The sequence below is a fragment of the Nerophis ophidion genome, linkage group LG15, assembly GCF_033978795.1.
Source record: "Nerophis ophidion isolate RoL-2023_Sa linkage group LG15, RoL_Noph_v1.0, whole genome shotgun sequence".
Lineage (NCBI taxonomy): Eukaryota > Metazoa > Chordata > Actinopteri > Syngnathiformes > Syngnathidae > Nerophis > Nerophis ophidion.
The window spans coordinates 1,844,496-1,869,495 of NC_084625.1; the positions used below are offsets into that span (position 1 = coordinate 1,844,496).

General features: G+C 27.4%; 1 protein-coding gene across 9 annotated transcripts in view; it reads right to left on the minus strand.

Annotated features, from left to right (window-relative positions):
- Positions 1-25,000, minus strand: part of LOC133569078 (rho GTPase-activating protein 12-like) — a 124,395-nt gene that overhangs the window by 3,772 nt on the left and 95,623 nt on the right. For 5 of the 9 annotated variants that reach the window (XM_061921222.1, XM_061921220.1, XM_061921221.1 and 2 more), the window contains 8 exons: positions 13,579-13,680; positions 13,384-13,482; positions 13,221-13,323; positions 11,683-11,805; positions 9,647-9,745; positions 3,773-3,850; positions 3,262-3,396; positions 3,028-3,133 (listed from right to left, as the gene is read on the minus strand). In XM_061921222.1, coding sequence (XP_061777206.1) covers positions 3,028-3,133; positions 3,262-3,396; positions 3,773-3,850; positions 9,647-9,745; positions 11,683-11,805; positions 13,221-13,323; positions 13,384-13,482; positions 13,579-13,680 — 845 coding nt within the window. Of the gene's footprint in view, positions 1-3,027; positions 3,134-3,261; positions 3,397-3,772; positions 3,851-9,646; positions 9,746-11,682; positions 11,806-13,220; positions 13,324-13,383; positions 13,483-13,578; positions 13,684-25,000 lie in introns of all 9 variants that reach the window. The other 4 variants (XM_061921216.1, XM_061921217.1, XM_061921218.1 and 1 more) reach the window with 1 other exon arrangement.

Sequence of the window (25,000 nt, forward strand, 5' to 3'; positions counted from 1 at the left end):
GTGTTAAATGAAATAAAAGTTTTGTTTTATTAAATATATCTTTGGTTTTGTTTTTCACATCCAATTAATTTAATTTAGTTCTGTTTTTTAAATACATTTTTTTTATTTTTTTTTTAGATATTTAGTTTTTTTAAATACATTTATTTGCGTTATTTTAAATAAAATTAGTTTGTTTTAGAAATATTTTTAGTTTAGTTTTTTAATTTTAGGGGGTTTTGGTAATAAATTATATATATATTTTAAACACGTTTAGTTTTTTTAATACGTTTATTTGCGTTATTTTGAATAAATGTATTTTTTAAATACATTTAGTTTAGTTTTTTATACAAATGCAGTTTTGTTTTTAAAATAGAGTTTTGTTCTTTCAATAAATATAGTTTGTTTTGTAAATACATTTAGTTTTGTTTTAATGTAAATTCATTTTTGTTTTTGAATAGATTTATTTTGTTTCTTAAATAAATGTTTTGTTTTATTAAATATTTTTAGGTTTTTTGAATACATTTTCGTTTTTTTAAATAAAATTTGTTTGGTTTTTTAAATTCATTTTGGGATTTTTTGTAAATAAATGCAGTTTTACAAATAAATTTAGGTTTGTTATTTTGAATAAATTTAGTTGTTTTTAATGTACATTTTTAGTGATACTTTAAAAAAAACTGTGTTTAAAATCAATGTTGAATTATTTCACTATTTAAGGCTTCAATTGATTTATATTTATTAATTAGTATTTATATCACTTAATATTGAAAAATATTTCAAAGTAAAAGATTTTTGGGGGAAAATGTCGCAGATTTTGTGTTTTTGTCCCCAAAAATTGGGTTTTGACAAAAATTCTGATTAACAGATACATCTGAAAATGATCTAGAGATTTAAGCGTTGACAGTTAAAAAAAATAAAAATAATATAATTGTTTTATTTTTAACACTTTACTGAGTGGGACCCTTTTGGGTCCCTGAGAGTTCCAGTGATATTTTATTTTTGACTTTTAAAATCAATATTGAAATATTAACCTATTTAATAATTCAATTACTTTATATTTATGTATTATTTCTATTACTTAATAATTTACAATATTTCAAAGATATATTTTGGGGGGAAAATGTTCCCTATTTTGTGTTTTTGCCATAAAAAATTGGGTTTTGACAAAACGGCAGAAAAAAATTTTTTTTTGTTACTTGATATTGTCCAGGGTGTACCCCGCCTTCCGCCCGATTGTAGCTGAGATAGGCGCCAGCGCCCCCCGCGACCCCGAAAGGGAATAAGCGGTAGAAAATGGATGGATGGATATAGACGTATGAAACCGAGAGTTGATCTACAGAACTAAGTGTAGAATCAAAACAGATAAATAATAAAAAATGATGTTTTCAAATATTACTGTAAGCATGGAGGTTATTGTGTGTTATTATTTCAAAAACTTTTTTTGACAGTGAATTTATGCAACAGCATTTTTTGTGTTTTAATGTAGTTATCTGCATGTTTACATGAAAAGATGCTGAGTATGCAGATTGTAACTTTGCAGGAGAAAAGATCCAGAAAGCTGCATTGAAATATGAATCATGTACAATTATGTCGTGTCACATGACTTCCAACTTGACGCCTCATTGGCTGCTTCTGAGACAACCTCCACTGCTCTTCATTTACTGGAAGTGAGTCCATTTTTATACACTGAATTGTTTTGTTCCACTGAATTTTTAGATATTAAATATTTTTGCACTGAATTTTCATACACTGATTTATTTTACACTGGATTTTTATACACTGATTTATATTTTACACAGAATTCTTTTTACGCTGAATTTTTTACACTGATTTCTTTACACACTGATTTTTTTTTACACTGAATTTTTATACACTGATTTTTTTTTACACAGTGAATTTTTAAACACTGATTTTATTTACACCTAAGTTTTTTTACACTGAATTTTTACAGACTGAATTTTTTTACACTGATTTTTTTACACACTGATTTTTTATACACTGATTTTTTTTACACTGAATTTTTATAGACTGATTTTTTTTACACTGAATTTTTGTACACTCATTTTTTTACACTGAATTTTTTTACACCGATTATTTTTTTTACACACTGAATTTTTATACACTTTTTTTTTACACTGAATTTTTATACCTGATTTTTTTTACACTGAATTTTTATAGACTGATTTTTTTTTACACTGATTTTTTAGAAACAGATTTTTTTACACTGAATTTTTATACACTGAATTTTTAGCCACTGATTTTTTTTTTCCACACTGAATTTTTATACATTGATTTTTTTACACACATTTTTTTACACCGAAGTATATGGACTGATTTTTTTTTACACAATGAATTTGTATACACTTTTTTTACACTGAAGTTTTTTTTACACTCAATTTTTATACACTGATTTTTTTTTACACTGAATTTTTAGAAACTGATTTTTTTACACTGAATTTTTGTACACTGATTTTTTTTACACTGAATTTTTAGACACTGAATTTTTATACATTGATTTTTTTTACACTGAATTTTTCTTACACTGCTTTTTTTTTTACACACTGAATTTTTATAAAAACAAATTTTACACTGAAGTTTTTTTACACTGAATTTTTATACAGTGATTTTTTTTTACACTGAATTTTTCGACACTGATTTTTTTTTACACACTGAAGTTTTATACACTAATTATTTTTTACACTGATATTGTATACACTTATTTTTTATACCATTTTTTTTTTTTAATGGTGAATTTGTGTACCCTGAATTAATTTCCAGTGAAACGGTCAACATAATTTGATGTTATAAAAAAATTAAATTCACAAAATTGTATTCAATTACAAAAATTCAGTGTCAAAAAAAAATCTTTGGTAATAAAGACACAAAGTAACTTCTACAGTAAGCGTGTTGCGTCCATCAGAGGAACAAAGACATAAAATGTAAAAAACACAAAATAGATTATGGTCATTTTGACCTCTAATTAGAGTCAAATGCGAGTGTTACCTGTGCAGGTAACGTGTGATTTACCTGTGCAGGTAACGTGTGATTTACCTGCGCAGGTGTTTGAAGAGGACCTGCATGGTGTCCTGGTTTTCTTTTGGCAACTTCCTGATGAGATCTCTGATGGAGGTCAGTCTGACCTTGGAGTCACAACTTTCTGCAGCACAAAGACAAGAGGAAGTGTCACCACCCGGTGGCCACTCAGTGTACTGCAGGCACGCTGCAGCCGTCAGGTGGAGCACGTGGATATCAGGGGAGTTGTTGGAGGGGTGAAAGGTCACGTACTGATGGCGTGGACAAAGTCGTTGAAGGAGCCGTAGGTGAAAAGAGGTTCAGGAAGTTCTCTGAAGAACATTTTTAAGGCTCCTGTGGTGACGTGGATGTCCTCCCACTTGCTGTCCTGCAACTCCACTTTCTCATCTGACACACAAACATTGAGCAGGAATTATTCTCACATTGAATAATATGACACATTCTACACACTGAGAAATATTGACTATTATTACACATTTTACACACTGATTATACTATTTCAGAAACAAAAAAAGTCTAAATGTGTTTACAAAAAAGATTGATAAACTGCATTTTTAAAAATGCATTCAACAAAACAAAAGTACATTAATTTGCAAACCAATTTGTTTACAAAACAGGACTGAATTTTTTGGGGGGGAAAAACCAAAAAAAAAAAAAAAAAAACTTTTTAAATTTTATTTAAGAAAAAAAAAAAATACAAATATTTAATAAAAAAACTAAATTTATCTAAGAAACAAAATACATAAGAAGTATTTATACACACCATGGTTGACAGCAAAGCGCAGCTTCTGAATGACGGCCAAGTTCCCGCTGACTCTGTACAGGCCGTCCACGCTCAGACCTGCGCCGCAAACATCATCATCATCATCATCATTGTCATCATCATCGTCATCATCATCATCATCAATCAATGTTTACTTATAGAGGCTTAAATCACAAGTGTCTCAAAGGGCTGCACAAACCACAACCACATCCTCCACTCAGATCCCACATCAGGGCGAGGATGTATAATAATCATCATCATCATCATTATAATCATCATCATCATTATAATAATCATCATCATCATCATAATAATAATCATCATCATTATAATAATCATCACCATCATTATAATCCTCATAATCATCATTAATATAATAATCATCATCATAATAATAATCATCATCATCATTATAATAATCATCATCATCATTATAATAAGCATAATCATCATCACAATAATAATAATCATCATTATAATAATCATCATCATTATAATAACCATCATCATTATAATAATCATCATCATCATTATAATAATCATCATCATTATAATAATCATCATTATAATAACCATCATCATTAAAATAATCATCATCCTCATTATAATAAACATCATTATAATAATCATCATCATTATAATAATAATAATCATTATAATAATCATCATCATAATAATCATTATTATAATAATAATAATCATCATAATAATAATCATTATAATAATCATCATCATCATAATAATAATAATCATCATCATCATCATAATAATAATAATCATCATCATCATTAAAATAATAATCATCATTATAATCATCATAATAATCATCATCATTATTATCATCATAATAATCATCATCATTATAATAATAATTATCATCATCATAATAATCATCATCATCATCATTATAATAATAATCATCATCATCATAATAATAATCATCATTATAATAATAATAATCATCATCATTATAATAATCATCATCATTATAATGATAATAATCATCATTATAATAACCATCATCATTAAAATAATCATCATCATTATAATAACCATCATTATTATAATCATCATCAACATCATTATAATAATCATCATTATTATAATAATCATAATCATCATCATAATTATCATCATAATTATAATAATAGTCATCATCATTATTATAATCATCATCATCATCATAATAATCATTATAATAATCATCATCATTATAATAATCATCATCATTATAATAATAATCATCATCATCATTATTATACTCATCATCATTATAATCATCATCATCATCATTATAATAATCATCATTATAATAACCTTCATCATTATAATAATCATCATCATAATAATCATAATCATCATGATAACCATCATTATTATAATCATCATCATCATAATAATCATCATTATAATAACCATCATTATAATCATCATCATCATTATAATAATCATCATTATAATCATCATCATCATCATAATAATCATCATCATCATTATAATAATAATAATCATCATTATAATAATAATAATCATCATTATAATGATAATAATCATCATTATAATAATAATAATCATCATTGAAATGATGATAATAATAATCATCATCATCATCATTATAATAATCATCATCATCATAATAATAATAATCATCATTATAATAATAATCATCATCATTAAAATGATGATAATAATCATCATCATCATCATAATAACCATCATCATTATAATAATATCAATCATCATTATCATCATAATCATTATAATAATCATCATCATTCTAATAATAATATTAATCATCATCATCATCATTAAAATAATCATCATCATTATAATAATAATATTAATCATCATCATCACTAAAATAATGATAATAATAATAATCATCATCATCATAATAACCATCATCATTATAATAATCATCATCATCATAATAATAATATTAATCATCATCATCATCATTATAATAATAATATTAATCATCATCATCATCATCATTAAAATAATGATAATAATAATAATCATCATCATCATAATAACCATCATCATTATAATAATCATCATCATTATAATAATCATTATTATAATAATAATCATCATCATAAAAATAATAATAATCATCATTATAATAATAATCATCATTAAAATAATGATGATAATAATCATCATCATCATCATTATAATAATAATATTAATCATCATCATCATATTCATTATAATCATCATTATAATAATATTAATCATCATCATCATTATAATAATCATCATCATTATAATAATATTAATCATCATCATCATTAAAATAATGATAATAATAATCATCATCATCATCATAATAACCATCATCATTATAATCATCATCATCATTATAATAATAATATTAATCATCATCATCATTATAATAATCATCATCAATATATAATTAATCATCATCATCATTAAAATAATAATCATCATCATTATAATAACAATAATAATCATCATCATTATAATAATAATCATCATCATAATATTGTAAGACTTATTTTTATTCCTTTTATGAGCAGGACTGTTTTGGATCCCTGATTCTTTTTAAACTGTCATTGCTAAAAAACAATAATAATGCATCAAAATGAATGTTGTTATGAATGATTGACATATTTATGACTTCAATGACTTCACATCAAATATTACACTTTGAAATATTTTTGGGGAAAATATTGCATAGTTTGTGTGTTTGCTATAATAAAAAAAAATCACGTCTCTATGACAAAAAAGTCATAAAACTGACAAAAACACTTTATAGAAACCAATAAGAAAGTATAATCAACAAATAGATCTGAAGTTGATCTAAAATTCTAGAGATTTAATCTTTGAAAGTAAAAATATATAAAAATAATAAATTACTTATTTCTAACACTTTTGGGTCCCTGAGAATTTTAGTGGGATTTCTTTTAACTGTCATTGATTCCAAAATAATAATACATCAAAATTAATGTTGTTATGAATGATTGACATATTTAAGGCTCACATTACAACAAATATTACACTTTTTGGGGGGGAAATGTTGCATATTTATATAGTGTTTATATTATATTGTTAATATATATTTCACATATTAAAATATAATATAGAAATATGAATATATACAAAATAAAATATATATATAATAAATATATATATAGATGAATATAATATTAATACATAATATAATACATATTTAACATACATATTATAAATAATATATAATATTGTCTATAATGTCATATAATATTAATATAAATAAGATAATCTATTATAATTTTATATTATTTATTATATTATATATATTTACAAAGTGCTTTTGCCAAAAGTTTTCTTTAAAATTAAGGGCATAAAACTAAACAAACATTTAATAAAATGTATATAATAAATGTATATAATAAATGTGTATAATAAATGTATATAATAAATGTATATAATAAATGTATATAATAGAGGGATGGAGCTGAAGTTGATCTCAAGATTTAAGTGTTAAAAAAAATTAATAAATAATAATACAACTTATTTTCCAAACTAAATGTAAAATATATATATATATATATATATATATATATATATATATATATATATATATATATATATATATATATATATATGTGTATGTACAGCCAGGTGATATCCTACCTGTGTTCTCCACATGGTGGATACAGGTGCTGACAAATGTATTCATGCAGGTGATATCATACCTGTGTTCTCCACATAGTTGATACAGGTGGTGACAAATGTATTCATGCAGGTGATATCATACCTGTGTTCTCCACATGGTTGATACAGGTGGTGACAAGTGTATGTATACAGGTGATATCCTACCTGTGTTCTCCACATAGTTGATACAGGTGGTGACAAATGTATTCATGCAGGTGATATCATACCTGTGTTCTCCACATGGTGGATACAGGTGGTGACAAGTGTATGTATACAGGTGATATCCTACCTGTGTTCTCCACATGGTGGATACAGGTGGTGACAAGTGTATGTATACAGGTGATATCCTACCTGTGTTCTCCACATGGTGGATACAGGTGGTGACAAGTGTATGTATACAGGTGATATCCTACCTGTGTTCTCCACATGGTGGATACAGGTGGTGACAAGTGTATGTATACAGGTGATATCATACCTGTGTTCTCCACATGGTTGATACAGGCGGTGACAAATGTATTCATGCAGGTGATATCATACCTGTGTTCTCCACATGGTTGATACAGGTGCTGACAAATGTATTCATGCAGGTGATATCATACCTGTGTTCTCCACATGGTGGATACAGGTGGTGACAAGTGTATGTATACAGGTGATATCCTACCTGTGTTCTCCACATGGTGGATACAGGTGGTGACAAGTGTATGTATACAGGTGATATCCTACCTGTGTTCTCCACATGGTGGATACAGGTGGTGACAAGTGTATGTATACAGGTGATATCATACCTGTGTTCTCCACATGGTTGATACAGGCGGTGACAAATGTATTCATGCAGGTGATATCATACCTGTGTTCTCCACATGCTGGATACAGGTGGTGACAAATGTGTTCATGCAGGTGATATCCTACCTGTGTTCTCCACTTGGTGGATACAGGTGGTGACAAATGCATTCATGCAGGTGATATCATACCTGTGTTATCCACATGGAGGATACAGGTGGTGACAAATATATTTATCCTGGTGATATCGTACCTGTGTTCTCCACATAGTTGATACAGGTGGTGACAAATGTATTCATGCAGGTGATATGGTACCTGTGTTCTCCACATGGTTGATACAGGTGGTGACAAATGTATTCATGCAGGTGATATCCTACCTGTGTTCTCCACATGGTGGATACAGGTGGTGACAAATGCATTCATGCAGGTGATATCATACCTGTGTTCTCCACATGGTGGATACAGGTGCTGACAAATGCATACATGCAGGTGATATCATACCTGTGTTCTCCACGTGGTGGATACAGGTGGTGACAAATGTATTCATGCAGGTGATATCGTACCTGTGTTCTCCACATGGTTGATACAGGTTGTGACAAATGCATTCATGCAGGTGATATCATACCTGTGTTCTCCACATGCTGGATACAGGTGGTGACAAATGTGTTCATGCAGGTGATATCCTACCTGTGTTCTCCACTTGGTGGATACAGGTGGTGACAAATGCATTCATGCAGGTGATATCATACCTGTGTTATCCACATGGAGGATACAGGTGGTGACAAATATATTTATCCTGGTGATATCATACCTGTGTTCTCCACATGGTGGATACAGGTGGTGACAAGTGTATGTATACAGGTGATATCATACCTGTGTTCTCCACATAGTGGATACAGGTGCTGACAAATGTATTCATGCAGGTGATATCATACCTGTGTTCTCCACATGGTTGATACAGGTGGTGACAAATGTATTCATGCAGGTGATATCATACCTGTGTTCTCCACACGGTGGATACAGGTGCTGACAAATGTATTCATGCAGGTGATATCATACCTGTGTTCTCCACATGGTTGATACAGGTGGTGACAAGTGTATTCATGCAGGTGATATCCTACCTGTGTTCTCCACATGGTGGATACAGGTGGTGACAAATGTATTCATGCAGGTGATATCCTACCTGTGTTCTCCACATGGTGGATACAGGTGGTGACAAATGTATTCATGCAGGTGATATCCTACCTGTGTTCTCCACATGGTGGATACAGGTGGTGACAAATGTATTCATGCAGGTGATATCATACCTGTGTTCTCCACATGGTTGATACAGGTGGTGACAAATGTATTCATGCAGGTGATATCATACCTGTGTTCTCCACATGGTGGATACAGGTGGTGACAAATGTATTCATGCAGGTGATATCATACCTGTGTTCTCCACATGGTTGATACAGGTGGTGACAAAGGTGGGCACAGAAGTGTTCTCCCGCTGACACAAACTGCTCAGACTGCAGCCAAAAACTTGATCTGAAAAAACAACAACATATAAAATGATTATTATTCTTATTATATTAGTTGTCTTCCACAGGTGCTACCTTTCATGTAAATAAAACATACAATTATTATTATTATCATTATTATTTGTGGGCCACAGGTGCTACCTTTGATGTAAATAAAACATACAATTATTATTGTTATTATGATGTAAATAAAACATACAATTATTATTGTTATTATTATTTGTGGGCCACAGGTGCTACCTTTGATGTAAATAAAACATCCAATTATTATTGTTATTATTATTTGTGGGCCACAGGTGCTACCTTTGATGTAAATAAAACATACAATTATTATTATTATTTGTGGGCCACAGGTGCTACCTTTGATGTAAATAAAACATACAATTATTATTATTATTTGTGGGCCACAGGTGCTACCTTTGATGTAAATAAAACATACAATTATTATTGTTATTATGATGTAAATAAAACATACAATTTTTATTGTTATTATTATTTGTGGGCCACAGGTGCTACCTTTGATGTAAATAAAACATACAATTATTATTATTATTATTATTTGTGGGCCACAGGTGCTACCTTTGATGTAAATAAAACATACAATTATTATTATTATTATTATTTGTGGGCCACAGGTGCTACCTTTGATGTAAATAAAACATACAATTATTATTGTTATTATGATGTAAATAAAACATACAATTATTATTGTTATTATGATGTAAATAAAACATACAATTATTATTGTTATTATTATTTGTGGGCCATAGGTGCTACCTTTGATGTAAATAAAACATACAATTATTATTGTTATTATGATGTAAATAAAACATACAATTATTATTGTTATTATTATTTGTGGGCCACAGTTGCTACCTTTGATGTAAATAAAACATACAATTATTATTATTATTATTATTTGTGGGCCACAGGTGCTACCTTTGATGTAAATAAAACATACAATTATTATTGTTATTATTATTTGTGGGCCACAGGTGCTACCTTTGATGTAAATAAAACATACAATTATTATTGTTATTATGATGTAAATAAAACATACAATTATTATTATTATTATTATTATTTGTGGGCCACAGGTGCTACCTTTGATGTAAATAAAACATACAATTATTATTGTTATTATTATTATTTGTGGGCCACAGGTGCTACCTTTGATGTAAATAAAACATACAATTATTATTGTTATTATGATGTAAATAAAACATACAATTATTATTATTATTATTATTATTTGTGGGCCACAGGTGCTACCTTTGATGTAAATAAAACATACAATTATTATTGTTATTATGATGTAAATAAAACATACAATTATTATTATTATTATTATTATTTGTGGGCCACAGGTGCTACCTTTGATGTAAATAAAACATACAATTATTATTATTATTTGTGGGCCACAGGTGCTACCTTTGATGTAAATAAAACATACAATTATTATTGTTATTATTATTTGTGGGCCACAGGTGCTACCTTTGATGTAAATAAAACATACAATTATTATTGTTATTATTATTTGTGGGCCACAGGTGCTACCTTTGATGTAAATAAAACATACAATTATTATTGTTATTATGATGTAAATAAAACATACAATTATTATTGTTATTATTATTTGTGGGCCACAGGTGCTACCTTTGATGTAAATAAAACATACAATTATTATTGTTATTATGATGTAAATAAAACATACAATTATTATTGCTATTATTATTTGTGGGCCACAGGTGCTACCTTTGATGTAAATAAAACATACAATTATTATTGTTATTATTATTTGTGGGCCACAGGTGCTACCTTTGATGTAAATAAAACATACAATTATTATTGTTATTATTATTTGTGGGCCACAGGTGCTACCTTTGATGTAAATAAAACATACAATTATTATTATTATTATTATTTGTGGGCCACAGGTGCTACCTTTGATGTATCCTTTGTCTCGCACGGCCTGGTAGGTGGGACGCCGCGTCAAGAACTTCTTCAGCTTCAGGCGAGTTTTCTTCTGGTCTGAAGTGTCCATACTCATAGACGTCTTCATCACCACTGCCAGCACAACAGTATTTAAATATTTAAGATGTATTATAATATATTTAATGTATAGGTCATTAAATTCAATAAACAATTGTTTGAAAATACATTCATACTTATACCTATATATATACATACATACATACAATATAGATAGACAATAAAACCTTTTTTAAAAAAAACAGATTAATTAAAAAAACATAAATAAATAAAAATACTTTGATGAATAAATTAAAATACATAAATTAATCAAAATATTAATAAATACATTTAAATAAAAAGATGGATGTATTGATAAATAAATGAATATAAATAAATTAATAAAAATACATAAATACATTAAAAAAAATAAATACATGGATACATTTATAAATAAATAAATGAAAATAAATAAATACAAATAAATAAATGGATGAATAGATAAATGAAAAAAATTGATCAGTAAATTAATTGATTAAAATAAATAGATGGATGGATAAAAAAATGACAATAAATAAAAAGATTAATGAATAAATAAATGAAAACAAATAAATGATGGATTAATGAATAAATAAATGAAAAAAAAGATTATTAAATTAATTAAAATAAATAGATGGATGGATAAATCTGGCTCCTCTCCATGTGGAGGATGGATAAATAAATGAAAATAAATAAATTAATAAAAAAATATTAATAAATAAACACATTTAAATAAATAGATGGATGAATTGATAAATAAATAAATAAATGAAAATGAATAAATGGATACATAGATTAACGAATAAATAAATAAAAAAACTGATTATTAAATTAATTCATTAAAATAAATAGATGGATGGGTAAATAAATGAAGATAAGTCAATGAAAATAAATAAATACAAAGATGAATAAATAAATAAATGAAAATTAATAAATTAGGAAATGAATGAAAATAGATAAATGAATAAAAATATAAATGAAAATGAATACATGGGTGGATTAATACATAAATAAATAAAAAGTTAAATAAATAAATAAATGAAAATGAATAAATGGATACATGGATTAATGAATAAATAAATAAAAAAACTGATTATTAAATTAATTCATTAAAATAAATAGATGGATGGGTAAATAAATGAAGATAAGTCAATGAAAATAAAGAAATACAAAGATGAATAAATAAATAAATGAAAATTAATAAATTAGGAAATGAATGAAAATAGATAAATGAATACAAATATAAATGAAAATGAATACATGGGTGGATTAATACATAAATAAATAAAAAGTTAAATAAATAAATAAATGAAAATAATAAGATGGATAAATACAAAGAAAGAAATAAAGAAAAATAATAAATAGATTAACTAAAATAGATAAATGGATAACAAATAATCAATAAAATGAAAAGTAATTAAAAAAAAAAGCTAACTCACTAAATAAAATGTAATAAATAAGAAAGACTCCACCTCTGGTCTTCTTGGAGTCCCGCTGGTCTTTGTCTTTGTCTTGCTTCTCAGCTCCTGGAGACTCGGGCAAGTCCTCCTCGATGGCGTCGTCAGATTCCCACACCTGCACGCATCTCACCTTCAGACCTCTGAGCCCCGCCCACAAGACGGCCCGCTGACTCACGTGTGTGTTGATGGTCTCTGTTAGCGCCCGGTACCAGTCCTTGATCACGCTGTCGATCTCAGACTGGATCAGCAGCTCCGTGCCCTGACGCGTCTTCAGCTGCCAGTCAAGAGGTGAAAGGTCAGAGGAGTGGAATACAGTCGCCCGCCTCGCTTCTATTTGGAATTAAAAAAGGAAATGACCGCTGTTCACTACCTCGATGACGTGCTTCTTGCTGGACTTGTCCTTGGAGGCCCAGTCCACTGAACCACCGCGCAGATCCACCGTGAACTCCGGCTTGGATTGGTTGCTGCCGAACTTCTGAAACGCAGCGTTGCGGAATGAGTGCTCGCGTCGCACGGTGATGACATCACAGCGGCCAAGTACAACGCCACCTCCATTTATCAACCCCCCCAGGGACTTTTTTTTTACATTTTAAATGTATTATTGTAGCAACGTGGTTGTTAAAGTTAAGGATTTGGTGATTTCTGATCCTTTGTGAGGGCACAAAAGGCACTTCTGTGCATGCAGGACAATTGAGCTTGTTGTTGTTATGTTTATTTGATATACAGTACTGTGTAGCACTTTAAATTGTTTTGAAGTGCACAAACCTTCACTAAAATACGACTTTTGTCCAGGTTGGAACCGATTATTCCAGATTTTCTTCACTCTACAAAATGTTCTATTACGAGCCTGTTTGAGAACCAATGTAGTTTGTAAATGGAGGTCCTGTTGCACGTGTTGTAAAGCCTTTACATGCTTTTTGTGTCGCTGAGGATTGCACGCCAGGCGTTGAGATTCCCTACTTCGCTGGGCTGACTTTGAACACACCACAGTCAAAGCCAGGGGGTTGCCAGATGTTTCCATCTCACCAATTAAACTTGCCGCTCAAACGTCGACTAACTGATCAAAACATTTTTTCTTTCTTGTGCGGACAAAGCAAGAAGGAGAAAATGTGACTAAATATCAACTATTTATTGATGAAACCACACATCTGTTGGACCTACTTCCTGTTCCCGTCTACAGTGCTAAGCCTTCTGGGTAATGTGGTATACGAACATTTACTTCCTGTGTTTATCCAGGCTAAATGCTGCCATGTAAAATTGCTAATGCTAATCATTTGCTTGTAAATAGCATTTCCAATGTCAACTAGCATCGAGCTAAAACATTTGTTTTAAAGCCTTTCTTTTATTTTGCAATTGCAATTTTTTTTAACTTTATGTAAGTTTATTTTTGCATTTTTTTTTTGTTTTGTTTTTTACTATCATTGCTAAAAAAATGTATATAATATTAAATCAAAATCAATGTTGTTATGAATGATTGACATATTTAAGGCTCCAATTACTTCACATCAAATATTACACTTTGACATTTTTTTTCTGTGGAAAATATTGCAAATTTTGTGTGTTTGCCATAAAAAACAACAATCTATATGACAAAAATGGCAAAAAACAGACAACATTTTAATTTTTTTTAACTTGACCTGAAATTGATGGATATTTAAATGTTGAGTGGGACCATTTTGGACCTTGGAGATTTAAAATTTTTTTTTTTTTTTTTTTACTATCATTGCTAAAAAAAAAAAGAAAAAAAAGAAAAAAAAAATATATATATATATATATATAATATTAAATCAAAATCAATGTTATGAATGATTGACATATTTAAGGCTCCAATTACTTCACATCAAATATTAGACTTTGATTTTTTTTTTTGTGGAAAATATTGCATATTTTGTGTGTTTGCCATAAAAAAAACAACAATTTTTATGACAAAAATGGCAAAAAACAGATTTAATTGTAATTTTTTTTTTAACTTAATCGGAAGTTGATGGATATTTAAGTGTTGTAAGTGACTTACTTTTTAGCACTTTTATGAGTGGAACCATTTTGGATCCCGGATAATTTTGTGAGATTTTACTTTTTTTTACTATCATGCAAAAAAAAAATATATATATATATAATATTGAATCAAAATCAATGTTGTTATAAATGATTGACATATTTAAGGCTCCAATTACTTCACATCAAATATTACACTTTGAAACATATTTTGGTGGAAAATATTGCATATTTTGTGTGTTTGCCATGAAAAAACAACAATTTTTATGACAAAAATGGCAAAAAACATATTTAATTGTAAATTTTTTGTTAACTTAATCGGAAGTTGATGGATATTTAAGTGTTAAAAGTGACTTACTTTTTAGCACTTTTATGAGTGGGACCCTTTTTGATCCCGGAGAATTTTGTGAGATTTTACTTTTTTTTACTATCACGCAAAAAAAAAAAAATTATAATATTGAATCAAAATCAATGTTGTTATGAATGATTGACATATTTAAGGCTCCAGTTACTTGACATCAAATATTACACTTTGATATTTTTTTTTGTGGAAAATATTGCATATTTTGTGTTTTTGCCATAAAAAAACAATAATTTATATGACAAAAATGGCAAAAATACAGATTGAAAACATTAAAAAAAAAACAAAACTAAAAATTAACGATTTGATCTGAAGTTGAAGGATATTTAAGTGTTGAAAGTGACTTATTTTTTAACACTTTTATGAGTGGGACCATTTTGGATCCCGGAGAATTTTTGTGGGATTTTATTTTATTTTTTTTACAATCATTGCTAAAAAATATATATATAATATTGAATCAAAATCAATGTTGTTATGAATGATTGACATATTTAAGGCTCCAATTACTTCACATCAAATATTACACTTTGAAATATTTTTTTGTGGGAAATATTGCATATTTTGTGTGTTTGCCATTAAAAAAACCAATCATTTATATGACAAAAATGGCAAAAAAAACTAATAATTAACAATATAATCTGAAGTTGATTGATATTTAAGTGTTGAAAGTTAATTTTTGAAATCACTTTTATGAGTGAGACCCTTTTGGATCCTGGAGAATTTTAGTGGAATTTTGTTTTTACTATCATTGCTTAAAAAAAAATTATAATAAAATTTTGTTATGAATGATTGACATATTTTGGCTCCAGTTACTTCACATCAAATATTACACTTTGAAATATTTTTTAGGAAAATATTGCATATTTTGTGTTTGCCGCGTGGGATTTTTTTTTTTGTTTACTATCATTGCTAAACAAATTATAATATTGAATCAAAATCAATGTTATGAATTATTGACATATTTAGGTCTCCAATTACTTCACATCAAATATTACATTTATTTTTGGGGGGATAAAAATGTTGCATATTTTGTTTTTGCCATAAAAATCTACATTTCTATGACAAAAATGGCAAAAAACAAATTGAAAACATTTTGAAAAAACAAAACAACAGCAACTAATAATCAACCATTTGATCTTTGAGCGTTGAAAGTGACTTATTTTAAAATCACTTTTATGAGTGTCAACATTTTGGATCACTGAACATTTTAGTGGGATTTTTTATTTTATAAATTTAAGGCTCCAGTTACTTCCCATCAAATATTACACTTTGTGGAAAATATTTCATATTTTGTGTTTGCCATTAAAAAACAACAATTACTCTAACAAAAATGGCAAAAAAACAAATTGAAAACATAAAAAAAACAAAAAAAACAATATAATAATCGACGATTTGATCTGAAGTTGATGGAGGTTTAAGTGTTAAGTCATGGGATTTTTTTTTTTTACACTATCATTGCTAAAAATAATTATAATATTGAATCAAAATCCATCCATCCATTCATTTTCTGCCACTTATTCCCTTTGGGGTCGCAGAGAATTTTAGTGGTATTTTTTTTTTTTACTATCATTGCTAAAAAAATATATAATATTAAATCAAAATGTTTTTATGAATTATTGACATATTTAAGTCTCCAATTACTTCACATCAAATATTACATTTATTTTTGGGGGATAAAAATGTTGCATATTTTGTTTTTGCCATAAAAATCTACATTTCTATGACAAAAATGGCAAAAAACAAATTGAACACATAAAAAAAAAAAAAACAACAACAACAACTAATAATCAACCATTTGATCTTTGAGGGTTGAAAGTGACTTATTTTAAAATCACTTTTATGAGTGTCAACATTTTGGATCCCTGAAGATTTTAGTGGGAATTTGTATTTTATAAATTTAAGGCTCCAGTTACTTCACATCAAATATTACACTTTGAAATATTTTTTGTGGAAAATATTGCATATTTTGTGTTTGCCATTAAAAAAACAACAATTTCTCTAAGAAAAATGGCAAAAAAACAAATTGAAAACATAAAAAAAACCCAACAATATAATAATCGACGATTTGATCTGAAGTTGATGGAGGTTTAAGTGTTAAGTCATGGGATTGTTTTTTTTTTTACACTATCATTGCTAAAAATTATTATAATATTGAATATTGAATTAAATTTAAGGCTGCAGTTACTTCCCATCAAATATTACACTTTGTGGGAAATATTTCATATTTTGTGTTTGCCATTAAAAAAACAACAATTTCTCTAACAAAAATGGCAAAAAAACAAATTGAAAACATAAAAAAACAAAAAAAAAAACAATATAATAATCGACGATTTGATCTGAAGTTGATGGAGGTTTAAGTGTTAAGTCATGGGATTGGTTTTTTTTTTACACTATCATTGCTAAAAACAATTATAATATTGAATCAAAATCCATCCATCCATCCATTTTCTGCCGCTTATTCCCTTTGGGGTCGCAGAGAATTTTAGTGGGATTTTTTTTTACTATCATTGCTAAAAAAAAATTATAATATTAAATCAAAATGTTTTTCTGAATTATTGACATATTTAAGTCTCCAATTACTTCACATCAAATATTACACTTATTTTTGGGGGGATAAAAATGTTGCATATTTTGTTTTTGCCATAAAAATCTACATTTCTATGACAAAAATGGCAAAAAACTAATTGAACACATAAAAAAAAACAAAAAACAACAACAACTAATAATCAACCATTTGATCTTTGAGCGTTGAAAGTGACTTATTTTAAAATCACTTTTATGAGTGTCAACATTTTGGATCCCTGAACATTTTAGTGGGAATTTTTTATTTTATTTTAAGTGTAATATTTTATCAAATATTACACTTTTGTGGAAAATATTGCATATTTTGTGTTTGCCGTAAAAAAACAACAATTTCTCTAACAAAAATGGCAAAAAAACAAATTGAAAACATAACCCCCCCAAAAACCCTAATAATCAACAATTTGATCTGAAGTTGATGGAGATTTAAGTGTTGAAAAAGACTTATTTTAAAATCACTTTTATGAATGAGAACATTTTTGGATCCCGGAGAATTTTTGTGGGATTTTATTTTATTTTTTTTACAATTATTGCTAAAAATATATATATTTATAATTTTGAATCAAAATCAATGTTGTTATGAATTATTGACATATTTAAGGCTCCAATTACTTCACATCAAATATTACACTTTGAAATATTTTTTGGTGGGAAATATTGCATATTTTGTGTGTTTGCCATAAAAAAACAACAATAATTTATATGACAAAAATGGCAAAAAACAGATTGAAAACATAAAAAAACAAACCAACAACTAATAATTAACAATATAATCTGAAGTTGATTGATATTTAAGTGTTGAAAGTTAATTTTTTAAATCACTTTTATGAGTGAGACCCTTTTGGATCCTGGAGAATTTTAGTGGAATTTTGTTTTTACTATCATTGCTTAAAAAAAATATTATAATAAAATGTTGTTATGAATGATTTTGGCTCCAGTTACTTCACATCAAATATTACACTTTGAAATTTTTGGGGGGAAAATATTGCATATTTTGTGTTTGCCTCGTGGGATTTTTTTTTTGTTTACTATCATTGCTAAACAAATTATAATATTAAATCAAAATGTTTTTATGAATTATTGACATATTTAGGTCTCCAATTACTTCACATCAAATATTACACTTATTTTTGGGGGATAAAAATGTTGCATATTTTGTTTTTGCCATAAAAATCTACATTTCTATGACAAAAATGGCAAAAAACAAATTGAAAACATTTTGAAAAAACAACAACAAAACAACAACTAATAATCGACCATTTGATCTTTGAGCGTTGAAAGTGACTTATTTTAAAATCACTTTTATGAGTGTCAACATTTTGGATCCCTGAACATTTTAGTGGGAATTTTTTATTTTATAAATTTAAGGCTGCAGTTACTTCACATCAAATATTACACTTTGAAATATTTTTTGTGGAAAATATTGCATATTTTGTGTTTGCCATTAAAAAAACAACAATTTCTCTAACAAAAATGGCAAAAAAACAAATTGAAAACATAAAAAAAAACAACAATATAATAATCGACGATTTGATCTGAAGTTGATGGAGGTTTAAGTGTTAAGTCATGGGATTGTTTTTTTTTTTACACTATCATTGCTAAAAATAATTATAATATTGAATCAAAATCCATCCATCCATCCATCCATTTTCTGCCGCTTATTCCCTTTGGGGTCGCAGAGAATTTTAGTGGGATTTTTTTTTACTATCATTGCTAAAAAAATATATAATATTAAATTGAAATGTTTTTATGAATTATTGACATATTTAAGTCTCCAATTACTTCACATCAAATATTACACTTATTTTTGGGGGGATAAAAATGTTGCATATTTTGTTTTTGCCATAAAAATCTACATTTCTATGACAAAAATGGCAAAAAACAAATTGAAAACAAAAAAACAACAACAAAACAACAACTAATAATCGACCATTTGATCTTTGAGCGTTGAAAGTGACTTATTTTAAAATCACTTTTATGAGTGTCAACATTTTGGATCACTGAAAATTTTAGTGGGATTTTTTATTTTATAAATTTAAGGCTGCAGTTACTTCACATCAAATATTACACTTTGTGGAAAATATTGCATATTTTGTGTTTGCCATTAAAAAAAACAACAATTTCTCTAACAAAAATGGCAAAAAAACAAATTGAAAACAAAAAACAAAAACAAAATACAATATAATAATTGACGATTTGATCTGAAGTTGATGGAGGTTTAAGTGTTAAGTCATGGGATTGTTTTTTTTTTACACTATCATTGCTAAAAACAATTATAATATTGAATCAAAATCCATCCATCCATTTTCTGCCGCTTATTCCCTTTGGGGTCACAGAGAATTTTAGTGGGATTTTTTTTTACTATCATTGCTTAAAAAATATATAATATTAAATCAAAATGTTTTTATGAATTATTGACATATTTAAGTCTCCAATTACTTCCCATCAAATATTACATTTATTTTTGGGGGGATAAAAATGTTGCATATTTTGTTTTTGTCATAAAAATCTACATTTCTATGACAAAAATGGCAAAAAACAAATTGAAAACATAAAAAAAACAAAAAAACAACAACTAATAATCAACCATTTGCTCTTTGAGCGTTGAAAGTGACTTATTTTAAAATCACTTTTATGAGTGTCAACATTTTGGATCACTGAACATTTTAGTGGATTTTTTATTTTATAAATTTAAGGCTCCATTTACTTCTCATCAAATATTATACTTTGTGGAAAATATTTCATATTTTGTGTTTGCCATTAAAAAACAACAATTTCTCTAACAAAAATGGCAAAAAAACAAATTGAAAACATAAAAAAAAAAAAAAAAAACAATATAATAATCGACGATTTGATCTGAAGTTGATGGAGGTTTAAGTGTTAAGTCATGGGTTTGTTTTTTTTTTACACTATCATTGCTAAAAATAATTATAATATTGAATCAAAATCCATCCATCCATCCATTTTCTGCCGCTTATTCCCTTTGGGGTCGCAGAGAATTTTAGTGGGATTTTTTTTTACTATCATTGCTAAAAAAAAATATATAATATTAAATTGAAATGTTTTTATGAATTATTGACATATTTAGGTCTCCAATTACTTCCCATCAAATATTACATTTATTTTTGGGGGGATAAAAATGTTGCATATTTTGTTTTTGCCATAAAAATCTACATTTCTATGACAAAAATGGCAAAAAACAAATTGAAAAACATAAAAAAAAAACAAAAAACAACAACAACTAATAATCGACCATTTGATCTTTGAGCGTTGAAAGTGACTTATTTTAAAATCACTTTTATGAGTGTCAACATTTTGGATCACTGAAAATTTTAGTGGAATTTTTTATTTTATAAATTTAAGGCTCCAGTTTCTTCACATCAAATATTACACTTTGAAATATTTTTTGTGTTTGCCTCATGGGATTTTTTTTTTTTTTACTATCATTGCTAAAAAAAAATTATAATATTGAATCAAAATCCATCCATCCATCCATTTTCTGCCGCTTATTCCCTTTGGGGTCGCAGAGAATTTTAGTGGGATTTTTTTTTACTATCATTGCTAAAAAAATATATAATATTAAATGGAAATGTTTTTATGAATTATTGACATATTTAGGGCTCCAATTACTTCACATCAAATATTACATTTATTTTTGGGGGGATAAAAATGTTGCAAATTTTGTTTTTGCCATAAAAATCTACATTTCTATGACAAAAATGGCAAAAAACAAATTGAAAACATAAAAAAAAAAAAACAACAACAACTAATAATCGACCATTTGCTCTTTGAGCGTTGAAAGTGACTTATTTTAAAATCACTTTTATGAGTGTCAACATTTTGGATCACTGAACATTTTAGTGGGATTTTTATATTTTATAAATTTAAGGCTCCAGTTACTTCACATCAAATATTACACTTTGAAATATTTTTTGTGGAAAATATTGCATATTTTGTGTTTGCCATTAAAAAAACAACAATTTCTCTAACAAAAATGGCAAAAAAACAAATTGAAAACATAAAAAACAACAACAATATAATAATCGACGATTTGATCTGAAGTTGATGGAGGTTTAAGTGTTAAGTCATGGGTTTTTGTTTTTTTTACACTATCATTGCTAAAAACAATTATAATATTGAATCAAAATCCATCCATCCATCCATTTTCTGCCGCTTATTCCCTTTGGGGTCGCAGAGAATTTTAGTGGGATTTTTTTTTTACTATCATTGCTAAAAAAATATATAATATTAAATCAAAATGTTTTTATGAATTATTGACATATTTAAGTCTCCAATTACTTCCCATCAAATATTACACTTATTTTTGGGGGGATAAAAATGTTGCATATTTTGTTTTTGCCATAAAAATCTACATTTCTATGACAAAAATGGCAAAAAACAAATTGAACACATAAAAAACAAAACAACAACAACAACTAATAATCAACCATTTGATCTTTGAGCGTTGAAAGTGACTTATTTTAAAATCACTTTTATGAGTGTCAACATTTTGGATCACTGAACATTTTAGTGGGATTTTTATATTTTATAAATTTAAGGCTCCAGTTACTTCACATCAAATATTACACTTTGAAATATTTTTTGTGGAAAATATTGCATATTTTGTGTTTGCCATTAAAAAAACAACAATTTCTCTAACAAAAATGGCAAAAAAACAAATTGAAAACATAAAAAACAACAACAATATAATAATCGACGATTTGATCTGAAGTTGATGGAGGTTTAAGTGTTAAGTCGTGGGATTGTTTTTTTTTTACACTATCATTGCTAAAAATAATTATAATATTGAATCAAAATCCATCCATCCATCCATTTTCTGCCGCTTATTCCCTTTGGGGTCGCAGAGAATTTTAGTGGGATTTTTTTTTACTATCATTGCTAAAAAAATATATAATATTAAATCAAAATGTCTTTATGAATTATTGACATATTTAAGTCTCCAATTACTTCCCATCAAATATTACATTTATTTTTGGGGGGATAAAAATGTTGCATATTTTATTTTTGCCATAAAAATTTACATTTCTATGACAAAAATGGAAAAAAAACAAATTGAAAACATAAAAAACAACAACAAAACAACAACTAATAATCGACCATTTGATCTTTGAGCGTTGAAAGTGACTTATTTTAAAATCACTTTTATGAGTGTCAACATTTTGGATCACTGAACATTTTAGTGGGAATTTTTTATTTTATAAATTTAAGGCTGCAGTTACTTCTCATCAAATATTACACTTTTTGTGGAAAATATTGCATATTTTGTGTTTGCCATTAAAAAAACAACAATTTCTCTAACAAAAATGGCAAAAAAACAAATTGAAAACATAAAAAAAAAAAACAATATAATAATCGACGATTTGATCTGAAGTTGATGGAGGTTTAAGTGTTAAGTCATGGGATTTTGTTTTTTTTACACTATCATTGCTAAAAATAATTATAATATTGAATCAAAATCCATCCATCCATCCATTTTCTGCCGCTTATTCCCTTTGGGGTCGCAGAGAATTTTAGTGGGATTTTTTTTTTTTTACTATCATTGCTATAAAAAATGTATAATATTAAATCAAAATGTTTTTATGAATTATTGACATATTTAAGTCTCCAATTACTTCCCATCAAATATTACATTTATTTTTGGGGGGATAAAAATGTTGCATATTTTGTTTTTGCCATAAAAATCTACATTTCTATGACAAAAATGGCGAAAAACTAATTGAACACATAAAAAAAACAATAAACAACAACAACTAATAATCAACCATTTGATCTTTGAGCGTTGAAAGTGACTTATTTTAAAATCACTTTTATGAGTGTCAACATTTTGGATCCCTGAACATTTTAGTGGGATTTTGTATTTTATAAATTTAAGGCTCCAGTTTCTTCCCATCAAATATTACACTTTTGTGGAAAATATTGCATATTTTGTGTTTGCCATAAAAAAACAACAATTTCTCTAACAAAAATGGCAAAAAAACAAATTGAAAACATAACCCCCCCCCCAAAAACCCTAATAATCAACGATTTGATCTGAAGTTGATGGAGATGTAAGTGTTGAAAGAGACTTATTTTAAAATCACTTTTATGAATGAGAACATTTTTGGATCCCGGAGAATTTTTGTGGGATTTTATTTTATTTTTTTACAATTATTGCTAAAAATATATATATTTATAATTTTGAATCAAAATCAATGTTGTTATGAATTATTGACATATTTAAGGCTCCAATTACTTCACATCAAATATTACATTTATTTTTGGAGGGATAAAAATGTTGCATATTTTGTTTTTGCCATAAAAATCTACATTTCTATGACAAAAATGGCAAAAAACTAATTGAAAACATTTTGAAAAAACAACAACAAAACAACAACTAATAATCAACCATTTGATCTTTGAGCGTTGAAAGTGACTTATTTTAAAATCACTTTTATGAGTGTCAACATTTTGGATGAGATAGGCGCCAGCGCCCCCGCGACCCCAGAAGGGAATAAGCGGTAGAAAATGGATGGAACATTTTGGATCACTGAACATTTTAGTGGGAATTTTTATTTTATAAATTTAAGGCTGCAGTTACTTCCCATCAAATATTACACTTTTGTGGAAAATATTGCATATTTTGTGTTTGCCATAAAAAAACAACCATTTCTCTAACAAAAATGGCAAAAAAACAAATTGAAAACATAAAACCCCCCCAAAAACCCTAATAATCAACGATTTGATCTGAAGTTGATGGAGATTTAAGTGTTGAAAAAGACTTATTTTAAAATCACTTTTATGAGTGAGAACATTTTGGATCCCTGAAAAGTTTAGTGCTGCGATGAGGTGGCGACTT